The 19,731-nt window shown below is 37.3% G+C and overlaps 4 protein-coding genes across 7 annotated transcripts; 2 read left to right on the top strand and 2 right to left on the bottom strand.

Annotated features, from left to right (window-relative positions):
- Positions 1-18: 18 nt before the first annotated feature.
- LOC108689757 (extensin-like) lies at positions 19-3,493 on the top strand. The gene is made up of 10 exons (XM_018196688.1): positions 19-456; positions 540-586; positions 662-742; positions 875-1,081; positions 1,176-1,260; positions 1,348-1,470; positions 1,541-1,713; positions 1,789-1,890; positions 1,968-2,156; positions 2,243-3,493. Exons 1-10 carry the CDS (start codon positions 393-395, stop codon positions 3,437-3,439), a joined length of 2,268 nt encoding a protein of 755 aa, XP_018052177.1. The 5' UTR covers positions 19-392; the 3' UTR covers positions 3,440-3,493.
- On the bottom strand, positions 3,436-6,056 carry LOC108689758 (malignant T-cell-amplified sequence 1 homolog). The gene is made up of 7 exons (XM_018196689.1): positions 5,934-6,056; positions 5,673-5,836; positions 4,433-4,585; positions 4,268-4,368; positions 4,045-4,178; positions 3,883-3,950; positions 3,436-3,804 (listed from the first exon to the last, which is right to left on the bottom strand). Exons 2-7 carry the CDS (start codon positions 5,729-5,731, stop codon positions 3,723-3,725), a joined length of 597 nt encoding a protein of 198 aa, XP_018052178.1. The 5' UTR covers positions 5,732-5,836; positions 5,934-6,056; the 3' UTR covers positions 3,436-3,722.
- Positions 6,057-9,595: 3,539 nt separating this feature from the next.
- Positions 9,596-18,257, bottom strand: LOC108689768 (E3 ubiquitin-protein ligase UBR2). 4 transcript variants are annotated; one of them, XR_001931847.1, is made up of 4 exons: positions 17,898-18,257; positions 17,234-17,447; positions 11,655-17,155; positions 9,596-10,368 (listed from the first exon to the last, which is right to left on the bottom strand). XR_001931847.1 is itself a non-coding variant. In XM_018196703.1 (4 exons), exons 3-4 carry the CDS (start codon positions 17,120-17,122, stop codon positions 11,717-11,719), a joined length of 5,346 nt encoding a protein of 1,781 aa, XP_018052192.1. In that variant the 5' UTR covers positions 17,123-17,155; positions 17,234-17,447; positions 17,898-18,257; the 3' UTR covers positions 11,521-11,716. The 4 variants fall into 4 exon arrangements, 3 of the variants coding, with proteins under 3 accessions (XP_018052192.1, XP_018052191.1, XP_018052190.1); XM_018196703.1 differs by lacking the exon at positions 9,596-10,368 and having other exon boundaries at positions 11,521-12,139; positions 12,200-17,155; XM_018196702.1 differs by lacking the exon at positions 9,596-10,368 and having other exon boundaries at positions 11,521-17,155; positions 17,246-17,447.
- Positions 18,258-18,340: 83 nt separating this feature from the next.
- On the top strand, positions 18,341-19,635 carry LOC108689769 (probable prefoldin subunit 2). Its single transcript, XM_018196704.1, has 3 exons — positions 18,341-18,613; positions 18,809-18,932; positions 19,122-19,635. Exons 1-3 carry the CDS (start codon positions 18,465-18,467, stop codon positions 19,302-19,304), a joined length of 456 nt encoding a protein of 151 aa, XP_018052193.1. The 5' UTR covers positions 18,341-18,464; the 3' UTR covers positions 19,305-19,635.
- The last annotated feature ends 96 nt before the right edge of the window (positions 19,636-19,731 follow it).

Here is a 19,731-nt window from a genome sequence, read left to right on the forward strand (position 1 = left end):
AATGCAAGGTACAAGAAATTGAAGAAAAACGAGACGTCTACAAAAAACGCTTGTTCTTTCTTTTTTTCCACGAGTTCCCGCGAAATCTCTTGGAGGTGTGTCGGGATATTCGCGCGTCTCGTTCAGTCTCGTTGCAAATTATTGACTTGAGGCTATCTGGGAATTTCTCGAAAGCTTATTCCCAACCCAAAGGCTTCATGGTGTGCATCATCAATGGTCGCGACGCCAATCGGTCGGTCTTACCGTAACTTTAATCGCGAGTATCACCTCTAAACGTTTCCGAGAGCGAGTGCTACTCACGACAGCGTCAACATCAGGAATACTTCACAGAGATCTTTGCTCTGTTTCCCCAGTGAAAGTTTTTTTTCCCTATTCAAGTGTCGTAATACAAAATGGCATTGCCAGCGAATTACAAGCAAGTCGCGATGGCTACCTCGAACATCGTAGCTTCCAACCGTAAGTTGAATTTCAATTTTTGTTCTCTTCCCGATTTGGAATTGACAGTTTAATTTTGAAGCATTTAAACTGTATATTTGTAGAACGTATGAGAGCATCTGGTGGAAGTTCGAGCAGTTCAACAAATAGTGTAAGTAGACAAACTTATAATAAAATATTCTTGTATGAGTCTTGAATTTAATTGAGGCAATTTGTTTATGTTTAGAAAGATGCGCAGAGTCCATTTATACAAACTCCCCATAGTCATCCAGGATTTACGCCCCAGAAAGTTGGAAAGAACACTAATGTATGTATTTTATTTTATACAAAATTTAAAAATATATACATACTCTGTGATAGATTATACAAAATATATCAGTATAATTTACATTATTAAAAAGATTTATTATTTATAAAGTCTGATAATATTTATAATTAGGCTGACTCTCGTATGCCAAAACCACCCAAGCCACCAGAAAAACCTCTTATGCCATACATGAGGTACAGCAGAAAGGTATGGGATCAGGTTAAAGCTCAGAATCCTGAGTTAAAGCTATGGGAGATTGGTAAGATTATTGGGCAAATGTGGAGAGATTTGCCAGAGGAGGATAAGACAGAGTTCATTGAGGAATACGAAGCTGAGAAGGTGCACAAAATGCTATTACATTTTTATGCAAATTCTATTATATTTTTATATAATTCTAAAAGTTACTCAATTCATCATACATTATTTAACATAGGTGGAATATGAAAAAAGTTTGAAAACTTATCACAATTCACCTGCATATCTAGCTTATATTGCAGCTAAAAATCGTGGCAAATCTGGTAAATATAACAAATATTGATTTAAAACTCGTAGTAAAATCTATAATGGTTAAATAACTTTATAACATGTCTTTGTATTTAACGCAGCATTGTGTGCTGCACAACAAAATAATGATGATCGAGAGAGTCACGAACGTTCATCAGGCAGTAGCAAAAGTCAAGCAGCTCAGGATAGAAGAATTGATATTTTACCAGCTGAAGATGATGATGGTATATAAGTAATAGTGATTATAAATGTTTAATGCATATCTATTACAATAGTACTCATTTTAATTAATAGATCAAGATGATGGATATTCTGTGAAACATGTGGCTTATTCACGTTATACAAGAAATCATCGACTCATTAATGAGATTTTTAGCGACACAGTTGTCCCTGATGTTCGCTCTGTAGTCACCACTCAAAGAATGCAAGTTTTACGTCGCCAAGTACAATCCTTGACTATGCATCAGGTAATTAATGTAGTAATATGTTTTATAATAATTAATATCTAATTGAATGTATCGAAATATTTTGAATATTTCCAGAAAAAACTTGAAGCCGAATTGCAACAAATTGAAGAGAAATTTGAGGCAAAGAAACGTAAATTCATAGAAACTAGTGAAATATTTCAAGAAGAATTGAAAAAGGTATACAATCTTTTTAAAGAGATTAATAATATTGCAGAAAACGCAATATAAGAGAGAATAATAATTATCTCTTTCAGCATTGTAAACCGGCGGTAGATGAAGAAACTTTTAACAAAATGGTAGAACGACAGTATGATGCTCTAAGACGAGAAAGACTAAAAGGGACAGAAGAGAATCGTTCGGATGGGCCAGCGTCTAGCGACTCTACTCCAAATTCCACTCCAACTCCAACTCCTGCATCACTTAATGACGAAAGCCAACCTGATGTAATGATACTACTAAATAACACACAGATTCACATAAATATTAACACATTGTATAAAGAAATATTAATATCATCTTATTTGTACAGATCTCTGATAATGATTCGATCGAGAAGAAATCTGGCAACGCTGAAAAACCTAATGTTGAAATGAATAAGAAAATGTCACCTCCATATACCGAGACTAAAATCGAAGCACCATCAGCAGTGCAACAAAATATCAATCAACAACACCCTACTAACTCTGGAATGTATTGCAATAACATAATTAATCCGATTCAACAACATCCGCATCAGCAACAAACGCAAACGCCTCCGATGCAACAACATCCGCCACCGCCACCGCCTCAACATCAACCAACACCTCCTCAACAGCATCAATCTCAGCAACATCAACCTCTCCCACCAATACAGCAGCATCAACCACCACCACAGCCACCTCAACAGCATCAGCCGCCGCCACCACCACCCCAACAGCATCAAGTACTTCCACAGCCACCACCGCAGCAACCGCAATCTCAACAACAACCGCAACAACAGCAACAACCACCACAACCCCAACCGCAGTCACAACAGCCACAGGTAACGGTGATGCCGCCTCAACCGACTACCACAGCCGCGGCAGCGGCTGCAGTCGCGGCAGTAGTTGCGAGTGCAAATGCAACTGCAAATTCGACTCCGCCAAATATGCCACCAGTGTCCACGCCCACTGTACCCATTCAACATAATCCCCACCAACAAGGAATGTTGCCAAATCATTCGATGCCACCACATCAGAGTGCGCAAGGAACTCAGAGCACGCAGATTTTGCCACCGCAGGGACCACATGCTCCGCAGATGATGCCACCTAATCAAGCTTACGGTCAGCAGTATCAGTCCGGACCAGGCCCACAACAACCGCAAAACGTTCCTTTAGCTCCGAGACCGCCGCATCCCACTTATAGCTATTCTCAGCAACAATCATATCATCAACCTTATCCACAATATACTCATCCATATTATCATCAGCCGTATTCACAGTATCCCCATCCGATAAGTCGGCCACATGGCCACGGTCCACATAGTCCACACAGTCCGCATTATCATCCGCAATCACCTCATACAGTTGCTCCTGAAAGTAATAACGTTGGTGCCAACGTCGCAGGCACAACTGCCGTAGCTCCCACACCTGGACCCGATACCAACAATCCTCCGTATTCTGCACCCGCAGGACACTGTGAAAATGAACGTTCCGGTCCGCCAGAAAATCAAGAGGGTCAGGTAGATGCTAAATCGGGATCTGCTTAAATATTTTTTTTATTTTACAAACGCTATTCTAGATTTCCGCGTTTACATGATATATCTATATTTATCTCTATATCCTTGCGCCAGCAAGAACTCGTTTTAATTTATATGATAAAAATATAATAATAAACTTGATTTTATTACGATCCATAACACTGTGGACACAAACATTATCCTGAAATTGTTCCATATGAAATGATTACATGGTAAAGTAAAATTGAATAAAAGAACATATGTATACAAAATGGCTCTTTGATTATATCCTGAATTCACAGTTCAATCAGTCTCACTTCACTGCTTTCATTTGCCAAAGTCCATCATTCAAATAATGACAGTTTTCGATGCCTACTCCTTTATTTACCTTGATGCTACAAATTATAAATTAAATATGGGAGAGAGAAAGAGAGAGATTAAAAGCACACATTAAGAAAATATTTTTTACTTACATGTCTTCTGTTGACAATGTTGTAATTCCAACAGCTAATGCATGTTGCTTGCCTTCAGCCATAACGGCCTACAATTTGAGTTAAGAATTTGTATTTCATTGTCGAAAAAATAAAATAATCGTATTACAATTTTTGAGATTTATATTACGCTTAAAAGGATACGACAACTGTTTTTTTATCTACAGCCATCATCTTTGCACCCTTTGACGTTAAACCAGGACACATTATATTTGCACCGCTAAGAACAAACCTAATGGCACCTTTATCTACTTGTTGCATTGGAAGAAAGAATGGATCTGAAAAAATGTATGTATCATAATAAAAAATATCATAATAAAAAATTAAATTTTTTTTTCTTATTTGAGCAAGCGATGAGAAAGCTCACACTTATGTAGTAATCTCAAAGTAGGCATCCATGGGCCCTCACGTTGGCGAAAGAATAACAGATCTCCTGCTGTGTTCACTATGATCTCTATATGATCGTGGCTAATCAAGGAAAGAAAATGATTAAATTACGAATGAATTTCTTACATATGCCATCATAACTCACCATTTCACAATGCGAAAAGCGTCTTTCTTTGGTATTATAACATCTATATGGCTCTCTAGATGAGGATACAACTCCAAGAGCTTTGCACGGATTCCTTTCTGTACAGACGACTTCAATTGTTGAACGCCAGAAACACTGTCCTTTTCGTCGAATCTAAGAGTTGAGATTTAAGTGATATTTTGAATACAAATAATTAGCGAATATTTCAGTAAGTCATGAATTATAATGGAAACTTGAATATTTAATGTTTATTAGAACTGCCCCTGGTAAAAATTTTTCTCATAATTTTTATATGAATTGGAAACATTTTTCATACAAATGAAGAATTCTGAAATATTTTGAAATTTTTTATCTCATAATTTTTAAAAAATATTAAAAAATTTTTTAGATTTTATAACATTTCATCAGAAATTATACTTACATAAAATCTTAAAAATCTTATTTCATAAATAATACATATGAAAAATTATGAAAAAAAATATAAATTTTCTGAGAAATAAATGTTCCAATTCATATAAAAAATGTGAGAAAGTTATAAAATTATAGAGAAATTCTGAAAAATTCTAAGAATTTTCACCAGAGTGGTATTCTTGAAAAAAAATGAAATGTTGGGCACTTTCTCATCACAAAATATAAATTTTAATTGTTTAAGGTGGTTCTTTAGTAAAGTGCCGAAAAATTTAGGCTACCTTATTAAGATCCATCTAAAATTACAAATATCTGCATAATTTGGATAAAATATTAAAATGACGTGTATATCTTAATGAAATAGGAACGTTAAGTAAATCAAAAGCTGCATCTTCATCGAATAAAAACAAGATGAGATTATGTTTATTTTTTGAGGTTAAATTTATATGTAAGTTTATGCACATAAATATCTTTCCAGAATGGCTGTTAACTATTACTTTTTTGTGCATTAAAATCGTAATTTTTTAAACTATTATAATCTCATTTTGGAGAAAAGTCTATGGTAAGATTTGTGTGCAGTTAGTCGAAGTGTCTGCGAGCCTTATCTGTCACTATATTATACATGAAAGATTATATTTTCAACAATTTTTTTCTCTTATTTCATCATTAACCTACAGTAAAATTTTACACAGGTCAATTTCGGTACTTCAACTTCATTATATTAAAAAATTAGATATTTCTATGGTAACTCGATTTACTAAAGAACCATCCTAAATACATCGTATTGCTCAAAATATTATCCTTTTATACTTTTATAATAAACAGCACATACTTCTTAAACATTTTCTTGATTTTTGATAACACCGTCTTGAGAACTTCTAGACAATGCATTCAATTAGCCGGTCATTCATGAAACGCTATTTCGTTCTAGATTCTAGATACGTTTTCTTAGCAACGTCTTGACTTTCGTCATGCGTAAGTATATCTTTTTTTTTGCTAAAAATGCGGAATGCATAATTTTATTTATAGAAATTATTAACACATTTACAATTTTCAGTTTTAAGTTTTTTCAATATTATTTATATTATTTTACCAGATTTCTCAAAGAATTATACACAGCTTTGAGAATTCGAAATTTCTTTCTCTATCTAGATGCGTGCAAAAAATTCAGCGAAATCAAGGTTAGGTCGATCAACAACACGTCGCAATTCGTACTATTCGCACATACATGAGCTGCGTTCAGCAGAACGTTTATTTTGCACCAGAGGTCACGTTGGGCGCCGCACATTGCATGTCTTTATATTACAGCAATCTCTCACGCACCTATGGCCTAGTTTCCATCGAGAGTTTAAATCAGATCAGAATGTAAGGACCAATCTACTACAGTTGAGATTCCCTGTTACAGACGAAACGATATAAACGATAGATCATAACGATGTCAGAGGGTCGATTATGTATCTTCAAATGAAGTGAAAATTACAAAAGTAAGCAAATTCACTAGAGTATTCATAATTTAATTGATCAATATCTAGTAACCTTGCTCACTTTTGTAATTTTCACCTTCTTTCAAAATTCACAAAGGATCGATTATAAATTTTGTAACTTTTACCTTGTTTGAAGAAACAGAATCGACTCCCAGAATTGATCCCCTGATAATTTCATTGGTCAAAATTTAGTAAATTTGTTCACTTTTGTAATTTTCACCTTGTTTCAAGATACAGAATTGATCCCCAGATATTGTACGTGATGTGAATTCTACATTTCAAATACATTAAGTTCATTCGGAGCGATCCTGAGCTCCCGGAAACAAAACGAATAATACTATTGTTACGTGCTGTAGTGTCTTATTGAAAGTAGCTTTCCATTCTATTTTCTTTTAACAATGATAGAAAATAGGCTGCGGAATCAGCAGAATGTTTATTTTGCAACTGTTGGAAGTTTTCTTCGCACTGATTGGATTATGCTTTTAGATTAAAAAAAATGGTCCTATCACAGAGAATCATAAACATGCAAAACTGTTGTGTTCTGCTGAATCGTGTTCTGTAGCCATAATCGCGTATCATGATTCCAATAATATCATGGTTTACCATTGATCGTTAATAGCTGATTGCGACTATTTTCGAAAAAGTACTGCCCAATCACTTTTTCTGTACCAGAACAATCATTTTTTGATCATAAAGAGGTCATAAAGATTTCTCATTATTTGAAAATAATATTCTTCAACGTAGTAATGATAATTTTAATCATAATGTAAGAATACCAGATGTTTCGTTCCCGCTGGGTTTATTTGAAGCGACCTCGAGCAGCTCCCAAGAGACAAAACGAATAATGCTAATGAATTTGTTGAGGAAATTCTTGACAAATCGCATCATATTGAAAAATGATGATTTTAAGTGGACATCACGTTCATTAGATTTGATGGGACTTTTTTTGTGATATCTCAAATCCAAGGTTTATGCCAACAAATCGGAGTCCCTCCGTGCTCTTAAAACTAATATACGCCAAGAAGTAGCCAAAATACCGGTCGATATACTCCAAAAAATGATGGAAAACGTCGAAAAATACTCGTCGAATCCACGTTTGCATCCAAGTTAAAAGCAAACATTTATGAGATATTATTTTTAATATATGAACAAAACAACTTTCCATAGATTGAAATAAATGTTTTTTGCCACTAGAGCTCAAAAAAATTAGGTGTTTTCATTTTATTTGAAAAAAATGGATCACAAAGATGACGCACCTTATACCTTTATTATATTTATATTATATTTATCCTGCTGTTCCATGTTTAAATCATTGCGTAAGGCCGGATTCAGGCTAGAGTCCCACGAGGTGTATTTATGGTGTAAACGCGTAACCAATCGCGCTATTGTGGTTTCGTGTCTTACTGATTACTGATTGATTACACGGCAAATTTGCCTTATGGGACTCTACCCTCACAATTTGATGGAAAAGCGGAAAGCGGAAAAACGGAAGCCAATCAGAACTCGCAGTAATAGTAGGTGGTAAATTTCGCTATTTGCTTCTTTCTGTGAATTCTGATTGGTTTCCGTTTTTCCATCAAGGTATGAACCCAGTCTAAGATGTCGCTGGATTAATCCAACTTTTCAAGTGTCGCTGGCGATAAGAAAGTGGACAAATTGAGAGAGAATTCAGTCACGTGATCATTTATCGCTGCGATAAGCGACACCATGAAATTTTACCTTAAGACGTAAACTTAAACCGATGAGCCAATCAGGATATTGCTTTAGGTTACGTAATCTAAAGAAAATGGAAATAACAGTAAATTTATCCATAATCTCGCAATTAGATAAATTTTAACCGATTGAAACTCATCTTATGGATAAATTTACTGCTTATGGATAAGTTCACATCTTAAGATTACTGTTGCAGAAATTTTGTCTGTGGCAGCTCTAATGATTTATTATAGAAGGCCTATAAAAAATTCAGCCAATCAGAGTTTTTTATTTTATGAAAAGGAAAGAAATGAAGAACGTTATTGGTATATTTTCTTATGTATTACGTATTATATGTTATGCAAGAGTTTGTGCTTTCTGTTTTAAACGGAAATAATTGAATTCAAAAAGTATGATTTCAATCGAGGCACTTTTCATTATAATATTTAAATATAAGTTAATTCTAAGACTCCTTACTAATTAAGAAAATAGATAAAAGAAAATAGATAAAATAGAGCAACAGGAGTCAGATGTGATAATTGTTGCGCAAAACAATATGAATACAAAAGTCCTTTAAATAACCCATTTACATATTTCATCTCATTTTCGAGCCATCCTCAGAGACAAATTAATTTTATAATTGCAATACCTACAAACTAATTCATTCCAGTGAGCCACCTCCACATACTTACGGAAACTTTAATATTGAAAAATGACTCTAATGACAATCAAAATTATGTTCAAATTTTATAGGTTCAAAATTTGGATTGTCATTTTTTAGAGTCATTTTTCAATATTAAAATTCCATAAGTATGTGAAGACTTTTTTTTTGAAATTCATATTTTATCTTTCTAAATCAATATTTGTTTTTTGGTTTTTTTTCATAGAGATGATTTTTTTTTAATAAAACATTGTTTTACTTTTGTTGCAATAATACTTCCAACTTCATTGAAATAATGATACTTTTTGCAATCAACGATTATGAAATAATTTTTTTCTTAAAGCTCATGCTTTTCTTTTTCTTAAACAATATTGTTTTTACTTTTTGGTTTTTCTTGGAAAAGATATAATTTTTTAAACAGAACACTGTTTTATGCATTTTTCTAAAAATTTTTTCACATTTTTGGTCATAACTTTTAACATTGATATCGAAACCTTTTCTTTAGTTTCTACAGATATGGATTGCAGTTCGATATTTATATTTTAAAAAATTAATTAAAATTCAATCAAATTTATGAAAAATAAAGCGAAAAAAAAGTTTTGAGTCCAAGTCTCGTGTAAAAAAATAGATTTCGGATGTGTAAAATTGATAAATTGAATCTTACAATAAGATTTTTAATCATATAAACTTTTTATTTCTAATATAATTTTTTTTCACGAGTCAAAATATTGATAATTTTATTTGTGTTAGGAAAACACTATAGAGCTATTGATAAGCTAATCATTAATTAAGTTTATCGGAGTTATCATAGGGAAATAAAAACATTAAATTTTTTAAGTAATTTTTTTCTTCTTGAGGAAAAAATCAATTATATATAAATTATATTAAATTGAGATTTTTTTATCTATAATAAAATAATTTTCTTTTTTCTCTCCAAGATTAATTTATTGAATTCTAAAGAATATAAATAACGTGAGTTTGTATAAATCAATCTTTTTCCATGCATCTTACATTCTCGTCTCGCAAGCAACGTTCGAAGAATCGAGGGAAAAACAAACATGTGATGTTGTAAATGTAAAGCAATGACAATGCATCTTGCCATTTCGATTAATATTCTTTCAGAATGAAACCGCAAGATAAATTCTTAATTCTTAAGGACTATTTTAGCGATATCAGAACTTTCAAATAATACAAATGATCCTGCGGCATTTGAAATTCCAAAAGATATATTTATTATAGAATCTATCTACCAAGATCTTCCAAGATCCAGCATTCAAATAATTTATACTGCATTTCGAAATCATTATTTCCGCATTCTGCAGTGTTGTAGTAAAAATACATCTAAATCAATGTACAATTAATGACGTGTATACGTCCGCATTAATGCTGTTCTTCATAACAAATATAATTATGCAACTCGTATATAAATATATACGTATCTTCACAAGTACTTCAAAACTAATTGATCACTGCATTATTATCTAAGCGATCTAATAATGTACAGCGGCACAACCTTTCGTGCGTATTGCTAGAAACACCGGGTGCAAGGCATCGTAGTTTTGTTTAAACAATTCCAGGTGTAATGATGAAACCAATAATGTTGTAATAATCCCTCGTCACGACGATGACCTTCGCGAAAGACGATACAATGATTTTCTATCAATAGTGACATCGCGTCAAAGATGAGGATCCTAACGAGGGGGACAGAGAAAGAAACGTAGGAAATTAAAGATTGATATGGTATAGATAGTAGAATAATCAGACCACTACAAATTGTTCTCTTGTAGCGAATCGCAGTATACACAAATGAAAGCAGCACTCGGTAAATTCACCCATCTTACAATCTCAATATTTACACACTTCTTCTAATAACAATAATCCTAAAAATATTTTCTATATTCAGTTACAGGTGTACGTAAGAATCAGTTGAATCGTATGAATTGAACAAACGAGTCAATAGTCAAATACGACGCCAGAGCTTCAATCTCCCGAAGCGATTTGTTAACATCACTTCCAGTAGCGTCTAGATTCTAGAAAAAACTAGCGAGAGATAGAGATAGAGAGAAAGAAACAAATATTAAATTACGTATTATTTATTTCACACACCACTGAAATTTATATTTAAAAATTACTCCATCTGATAATCACGAATTCTTCTTTTTTATCTCATTTTTTCCTTTTCACATTTTGTCTACGCACGAATTAACGTCAAGCGGGGATGAGAGTGGGAGAGAAAAAAAGGAGAACTCGTTGACCTAGAATAATTCGCGAATTCTAAAAATTATAAAAATCTTAATAGCGTTTGCTTTTTCCCCATACGTCGTACGATGCTATTATGCACAAAAATATCAAGACCCTATGATTTTTACACGGTGATTATGTGGATGACTGTCGCCTTTTTGCTCATTGTTCTAGGTCTTCGGAGTGATACAAAAGGCTTAGTCGTTTGTACGCGCAGAAAATTCCAAAATTTTTACAAAAAAAAAAAAGAAAAAACAAACGATTTGGTCAAGTACTGAACATCATGTTAGTCACGAACTTATACATTTACAAGCAACAAAATACGTATGCAACAATTTTTGTGAATAAATATGTAAATAGAGCCGTATCTTAATTTATGTAACAGATAATTTTAACAGATAATAAAAATTTTGTTAACTTCAAAAATATTTTAAAATAGAAATTTTGTAAATTCTGAAATCGCGAAATACCGATAAATTCTTTAAAAAGGCAATTGCAACACATAGTGAAACAGGAGAAAGAAGGGGGTGAGGAGAGATAGAAAGAGAGGGAGAGAGAGAGAGAGAGAGAGAACATATCCAATATTATTTTTAAATATATAAAGCCATACTTTGATGCGTGCCGAATAAATTAATTTTGTCAATTTTTTGCAAACGCGGATCGAACTGTGGACGATTAACAATCAATATTTAGGCTGCTACGTTCGCTTAAGCGTAAGAATAAAATCTTTGCTTACATTTTTTTTTTCTTTTTTTGTCTAAACGTCAGATCTGTGGCACCATAGGGAATCTCATGGAGTTATAGATGCTGCCACTGGGTCGGCAACAGGTTGTTTGAGGATTGTTCGAACGCCCGGGTGACGGACTCGTGGATTCCATGACCAAGCCATAAGCGGTGCAGCCGCTGGTACTTCTCATGGCAGAGATGCAATGGATTACCGCGCCGTAAACCCTGATCCGTCTCGCCATACTCATCGAGATACGGCGGACAAAGGAAAGAACCGCGATTAGGCGTACGCAGGAAAAGAATCTCACATTCACGTACACGTAGAAATATACCGACGCCGTAGCCGCATTTATTCGCGTGGAACGTGCACGCGCCTACCGTTGTCTTATTGAAATCTATCTGGCAACAGTAGCTCTGCGAGCACAGCATCTCGCCGCAGACCAGGCACATCGTCGGATTACGTGAGTCTTCCCGGTCTCTGTTCGGACAAGTGAACTGGGATATCGAGTTGATGAGTTCACTATAATCCTCTGGCAAATCTATCAGCTTGTTCACCTTCAATGGATCCTTGATAATCGTCAACTTCCTTTCGCCTGACATGTGATTCCAGATGGTAGAATGTCTTCGCCATACAGCCAGCAGCTTCAGGGAGGTCTCTAGATGAGAGTAGATCAAAGCGTCGCAGGTAGTGGGTAATCCCAGGTATTGGCAGAGTTTTTCGTATGTATCACCATGCACCTCCGTCAATTCACTTAGCGGTGGCACATCGGTCACGTAATGAAAATAGATAGCGCAACATCGGAGGAAGGGTCGACAGGCAGATTCTACTCGTCGCCATACGTCACTGGCTTTCTGCTTGTCATAATGCACACCCAGAATGTGGAATAGGGCAAAGTCCATTTTGGTTTCAATATTTTCATCTTCGTTATCATCGTCCTCCATCTCGTTACTATCTAGTTCCATTACGTCGGCGAAGTCAGATGTATACAGAATTTTTGCTATGTGACACAGGAATACGAGCTTGAGCATATGGGAATCAAACACATCGCCCGTAATGATAGGTGGCGGATTTGGGGCCGTCTCGTATTCCTTCGTGTGAAATATGCTCGGCAATGAATTAATAAGCGGTACTAGTACGCCGAATGGATCGATATCGAAGATGCTAGGTCCAGTAGATGGTGCCTCTATCAACATCGTCAACAATGACGCTGCATAAGTTTTGATTTGATGGCGCTGCGACCAGAGGTTTGCACGGTTCGAAAAACTCGCACCCAAGAGAGCTGATAATCGCACGAGGCTCTTGAGACTGTCGCTTTGTCGAGAGGTCATGGAACCTAGCAATGGCTTGTTCATATCCCGCAACAGGAATTCTATCGCATGAATTGTGTATGCTACTGATTTCCAGGCTAACAAAGGCACCTTCGAATCGCCATCGATACTACCAAATCCCTTGTATGTAGTTTTTGCAAAAAGTGAAGCGTACATGTTAATCATAGCCTCCATCCTTCGTGCGAGGTGTGGTCCAGATCGCGAATACTGCGCTTGAAATGGCTCCCAAGCACATCCAATCTCTTGACGAAGGACTTTCATAGGATTGATTATCTTTTCATCCTCCAATGTATCCTCGTCCCTCTCCATGCCAAATTTCCTGTTCGGTTTGCAATCTAACGTGAGTGCCATTACCTTCATCCACGTCTCGAAAGTGATATTCGGCTGAGGTTCCGGAGTTGGTTGCAATATTCCTAAGGGTGGTACAAGCAGGAGAACGGTGTTGCTGAGACATTCACATAATGGACAAAGATATTCATGATTCTCTGCGTCAAAACTAGCCTGTTGTCGTGATCTATAGGGTCGCCGGTTTTCCTTAGCGAGTACGTTGTCGACATAATCTTGCCAGCAGCGAGCGTGCATCACGTGGCCACATGTGCTCGTGTGTGGTGACACGCCCAATTTCGCTGACAGGTACAACGGATCGGGCTCTTGAAAATCGTCACGACATTGGCACAACACGGTGGATTGCTGAACAAACGCAGCCAATACCATTGCCGAACCAGTTTCCGTCACTGCCTGATCCTCTTGGCATAGAATGCAAGTGTACATTTTCTGTTCACACTGCCTATTAGTCTGATTAAAACCGACGGCAATACCTTCCTGAGCAGGATTACCTTCCTGAGAAGAGGTCTCCGTTAAATCCATGGCCGAGCCACAACGAGCGCCTGTTATTTTGACTTCCACACTTGCTACATCAAATAAAGTAGCATTCTTCTTCATGAAATGCTTCTGCATTGCTGCCATTTGTGCCATGATCTTGGCACGTTTCTGAGCTGCCATTTTTGTTCGCCATTCCTTATCCGTTTTTTTGTTGATGTTAACATCATCGCCTGCTTGCTGTTGCTGCTGCTCGAACTGAAGAGGCGCCGGACTGGTCTCTTTCCCAGACAAACTGGCGACCTGGCGATATTTGGCTAAAACCCACGTAAGTAAATCCTTGTGAGCTTCCATGCGCGGACTACTGGTCAGATTTTCCAGCAACTTGTAGATCTTCCATTTCGCTGCTCGCTCGGGAAACGCAAGGAAAGGATAGTAGCCGGATTCCTGTTCCTGTAAAGCATAGCCGATCAAATACAATACTTTGTGCACCTGTGGCTCGGAGAAACTCCTAGCTATGAAATTAAGTGCGCGTTCCAGAACAGTCTGCATGATGTGAAGCATAACGTCGCACTGCAATAGATTCGCTACCAAACTGAAGGACTCCGTTAGTCTAGGCAGCTTCGGCGGTGGACAACATTCCAACTCTCCTTGAGCTTTCCGCCGCTTCCGTTGGACTTCCTCGGACTTGCTGTGTTCTTCCTTCGTATAATGATAAAAGAACACATTGTATTCCGAATACAAGTGCGGATTGAGTTCGTACACACCCTTTGTCGATGTATGTACTGGTTTCTTGAACGTTGCTACTTCGCGTATTATTCTTTCCAATTCGATCTGAACATTGTGCATAACATCCTCCGGTAACGTCTTGCTCAGTTCAGAATGCGAGAGCGGTTTTATGCACAATTGCTGTATAATTTCCTTTTTGAGACGATCATCTGTGGTCACCTGACCAACTCCGGGAACATATCTTTCGCCAATGATTGTGATGAGTAAGCCCAAAAACTCCTCCACTAGATTGATCGTCTGCCGCAGCCTATCTTCCTCTGGATTTTTTAAGGCATTTACCTCGAAGTCTGGTTGTACCCAATTAAGGAGATTAAACCTGTTTAAGACATGAATCAAGAATTCGTTGCTTTCTATCAGCGACGCGCCAACCTGCAATAAAACGATATCTCGATCCAACATCTCGCTACGGCATTTGACATTGTGATAAAAATATAGTTGATTCAGCAAGGAGTAACCATTCCGCCGCCACATGCCCGCGTGCACCTGTGAAATCATGGCCTGTGCCGTCAATACGGGATCGATGATCTGTTCAGGAGTCGGTTTCATTGAATTGTTAAATTCAGACGAATGAAAGTGTAAATTGTATTTTTCCAGATGCAAGAATAGACCGGCGAGGAATCTTGAGAGTGGTAGATGGATAGAAACTGGTTCGGATGCCACATCGTATTGCAGGCATGTTGCGCTATGATTCGCTAGCTCTCGCACTTGGCTTGGCGGTTGCTCATTTGCCTGCTGTTCATGTAGTTTTTTCAGAAGAGATCCGAAGGACTTGATCAGTACAACTCGGTCCGAACTGCACCATTCCAAGGCCAATGTAATGACTGGCGACAGTTTTATGTGCAGATTGAACGCTGATTCCCATTCAGGCTCGTATTCCATATGCTGTCCTTCTTGTCGACGTACTGCGTCCATGCATTGCATGTTGGAAAAGAGATTGAACAGTAGCGAAAGACCTTGCAAGAAGCCACGTCTCAGATCATCTGTCCATTCTTCTGGTTTTGCACTTAGCAGATATCGAAGGTCGTAAAGTATGAACTGCGCCCGCTTGAAGTTATGGTGTGGCATGTTCCTCTCAAACTCAAATTTTCCAGCAGCGTTACATCGTCGGGAGCTTTCGGACATAAACGTGGTTAACAAGTTGAACAGAGCCTCATGCTTTGCGATGAGCAAATGTGCCAGAGTTGGCACGGTGAACAACTGAACAGAGAGTGAAACGATCGAGAATGAATGATCGTGATCGTCCTTAATGAAATCCTTCATAACAGATCCATAATTATTAGTAAATACAATAGAGAGCGCTTTTTTACTCTCATATTCCATGAGCATTCCGTATATGAATAACCTGTGCCATGCTGTTCTGGCGGATTTCCACAGTTGCGAATCTCTTGTGAGTATGCCCTGAACAACTGACTGATCAGGCAGTTTCGTGTTCAGAGCGATGTTGCTAAACAGGACACGAAAACCCTCACAATGACTTATGAATTGCTGCAACCATTTGAGCAGTCTTATAGCAAATGTCTGATGGGCGACTACATGACTATGAAGAACGAGTACCTTGAGTGGTCGATTGCTATGCCTATACGTGAATTTCTCTACCTCACCTTTCAAGTCAGTGCATGGTTTAAATCCTGAGCATTTTATCACGGTTCTACCTTCTCTGTCAACACCAGTCACATATTCAATAGCTTCTTTCTGCGAACATTTGAGAACGCGCATGAGCATGTTTATTACCTGATCAAAGGTATGATGCTCATCGTTGAAGAGCACAGTGCAGTAAGTATCGAAAATATCCAACTGATCGAACGCATACGGATAAGATGCTGATGCTGTGTCTTTAATGCTGAGACTCGGTGGTAATGATACAATGAACCTCAAAGTCAGCAGTTCGTAACAATAATCCAATAATGCTTCGAAAGTCACTACCGCTCTCTCCGCAATATCACCAGGCAGTTTATTACCACGAGACTCCTTCGTCAGGGTTCCTACAACATGCGTTTCACAGAATGGCTCATTTTTCCAGGCTTCTGTGTCACCGCAGTCACAGCATCCGCCTCCATTGGATGTGCCCATTTTGTACTTATGATTTCGATGAGCTGACTGCTTGAAACAGTCGACACAGAGAACGCACGTAGAGTCCATACCACACTCCCTGCAACTGTAGGTTGGTTCACCCATCTTGAACATTCTGCCACATATAGTTGGTGGATTATCCATCTTAGTAAGCTCTTTGAGAATCACCTGTGGATCACCACCACAGATAAATTCCTCCAAAGGTCTCAAAAGCATTCTGTTTGCTGTGTCTTCGTCAATAATCCATTCTAGACAGTTGCCGTTAAGCTCTGGAGTGTATATTTTTGGAACCCAAAGTCGCCAGTATTCTCTAAAGTTAATATTTGTTAATACTCCCTTATTCATCTTCTCTGTCCATACATCTACACATCGTTTGCTTGTATCTGGGAATACAGGTCGCAATGAAGCAAGATTTATCTCTTCAAGGACCAGAGGTAGATGCTGATTTTCTTCTGTACTTTCACCACTCATTTTGTCTCACTTAAATTTGCCACGTAATGTATACTGAAACAGTAAGCACAAAAGAAAACAATGACTCATAAAGAAAATTATCTATCAGAGGAAAAAGATAAATATACATACGTAAGTACTAACAGGATATACACAATACAAATTATTGATATAATCCAAGCACATCTTAAAGTGTCTTTACATGGCTAATTCGGTCAATTCTTTATCACGACAATACATGGCTATAATTTCAATAGCCTTGAGTCTTTCATCAGAGGTTCAGATAAGTACTCTTGTGGAAAATTCCTATTGCACATATATCACCATCTTCAGCAGCTCACAAAATCTGAAATCACAGCCATTTATTGTGAGCCACTCACGTGCCAAACGACGTTTAAATATGGTGTCTACATTTTTAAATATCGCCAGAATATTCCTCATGAATTTAACATTTCTCTATATAACTACATGTGTACATATATATATATATATATACATGTGTACACACACATAAAGGAAATGCGAGATCCAGAGCTAAAAGCGTGATGACACGGATCGTAACGCATATCACTGTACTGCGTTGCAAGCATCTCGTGTGTGTGTGTGTGTGTGTGTGTGTGTGTGTGCGCGCGCGCGCGCGCGCGTACGCGCGTGTGTGTGTGTGTGTGTGTGTGTGTGTGGTATGTGTGTGATATATCTCGCGGATTAATCAACGTTCGAGAACAGTTCTCCTTTTTTTTTAAATATCATGCGAAAAACTTTTCGAAGTAACTATGTTCGTCGATGGAATACTCACCGTTGTTGACGAGCGAGTCAAGGTTAATAAAAGGCGTTCAGATCGCAGACTCTTTGTTCCCCCCGCGACTGATCAGTTTCACACCACCACTCGCGATGACAACGACAACGACGTTTCGCAAGCCTGCGTTCACGTCGGCTCAATGTGGCCAGACGTCGTCGTCCGATTGTCAATCTCACAAAACCGCACTCTATGCAGCACGCGTGGCCGCGAACGTTGACATTTCGCAGAAATGAAACGAACAATTATCCTGCGCACAGCTGCTCAGACGATGATGGCTCAGACTTCAAAATGGCTCGTGACAGTTCTTATATTTTCTTTGGTCTTTAGGAAATTTCGAAAAGTCATTTAGATTCAAGTTGGCTGCCCTTTTCGCAAAAAAAGATAGGTAACTGAAATGACAATCTTTACAAATTCCCTAGAAACAGGATAGAAAACCCAACACCCGCACAGCAGCTGTCCTGCTGTGGTCCTGTATCTGTCTCCTATCCCGTCCGCCGTCGACGACGTTGTCCAACGTTGTCCGAATATCGTCGTAGTGGAACTTTCGTGGTCGAGATTCCTAATATGGCCAGTGAAAAAAAACCGGCGAAGACGCCGTCAAAAAGAGAGAAAACCGCTGAGGAAATATTGACGGAGTTCCAGTCGCTCCGAAATGAGCAGAGAATGCTGGCAAATAAACTGTCCGAGATGGAGATGGAATTGAACGAACATAAGTATGAGTCTACATAACCTATATACTTGCCTTTTTCTCCTTTTGACAATCGAAAATGCTTCTGCGAACGCGAGGAGAGCGTTTTTTAACTTGGCGAAATTCGATCGACAATGAGAGACAAGGATCATCTAGTACAAGAACACGCGACTTGTCGCCATCCCACTAATACAACTAACCAATATAACTAATGTTTTAGAATTGTTATCGACACGTTAAAGAATGTGGATCCCAAGAGGAAGTGCTTCAGGATGATTGGCGGACTTCTATGTGAGCGTACGGTGGAAGACGTGATGCCTGCTCTGGTAACAAACAAAGAACAGGTGACATTATTGGCTGTAGTCAAAGTTTTGCTATAAATGCTTTGAAGCATTTGATGGATCAATTAGAAGAAAGAATTTTACAAACTGACTAGTTAAAAAACGCTTCAAAGAATTTGCAACATCGCATTGATCATACCTATTGTCCCCTCTTAGAGCAGAACACATGATAATATTTAAATGTGTTTTCAGTTGATGAAAGTGATAGACGCTTTAAACGACCAGGTAACGAAAAAAGGAATCGAGATAAACGAATACAAGGAAAAACATAACATCAGAATCAGAGGGCAGGATGATTTGCAGCAACAAGAAGAGGACAACAATAATAAAGAAGACAAGAGAAAGGCGATTGTTGTAAATCCCATTGAGATTTAAGTGTATTAAATATAAGTTCTTTTTAATATTACATATTAAGGCATATTGAGATGTGCGTGATTTTTCTAGATTGGAATTCTAGATTGAATAAGTACTTGACTTTTGAGTTCATTTTTAAATCAGCTTCCATGTTTATTTATTATACTATCTTGTATATGCCACACCACTTTGTGACGTCATATCACTAGGCGTTTGTTCCACAAGTGTATTCGACCAAAAAAGAATGTTTTAATGTCTTGTAAAAATTAAGTTTGTACAATTCTGCAATTAGGCCTCTCGACTACTTGTATCTTTGCATCAAAAGTCAAATAATAATGTAACGTTCATATATTTGTCTACTAATTCATTTTTGAAATATTAATTTTTTCACATATTTTTAAATCATATACTTGCACATCTTTTTAGTTGGTTTATATTTATTTATATA

The sequence above is a fragment of the Atta colombica genome, unplaced genomic scaffold (assembly GCF_001594045.1).
Source record: "Atta colombica isolate Treedump-2 unplaced genomic scaffold, Acol1.0 scaffold276, whole genome shotgun sequence".
In the NCBI taxonomy this organism is placed as follows: domain Eukaryota; kingdom Metazoa; phylum Arthropoda; class Insecta; order Hymenoptera; family Formicidae; genus Atta; species Atta colombica.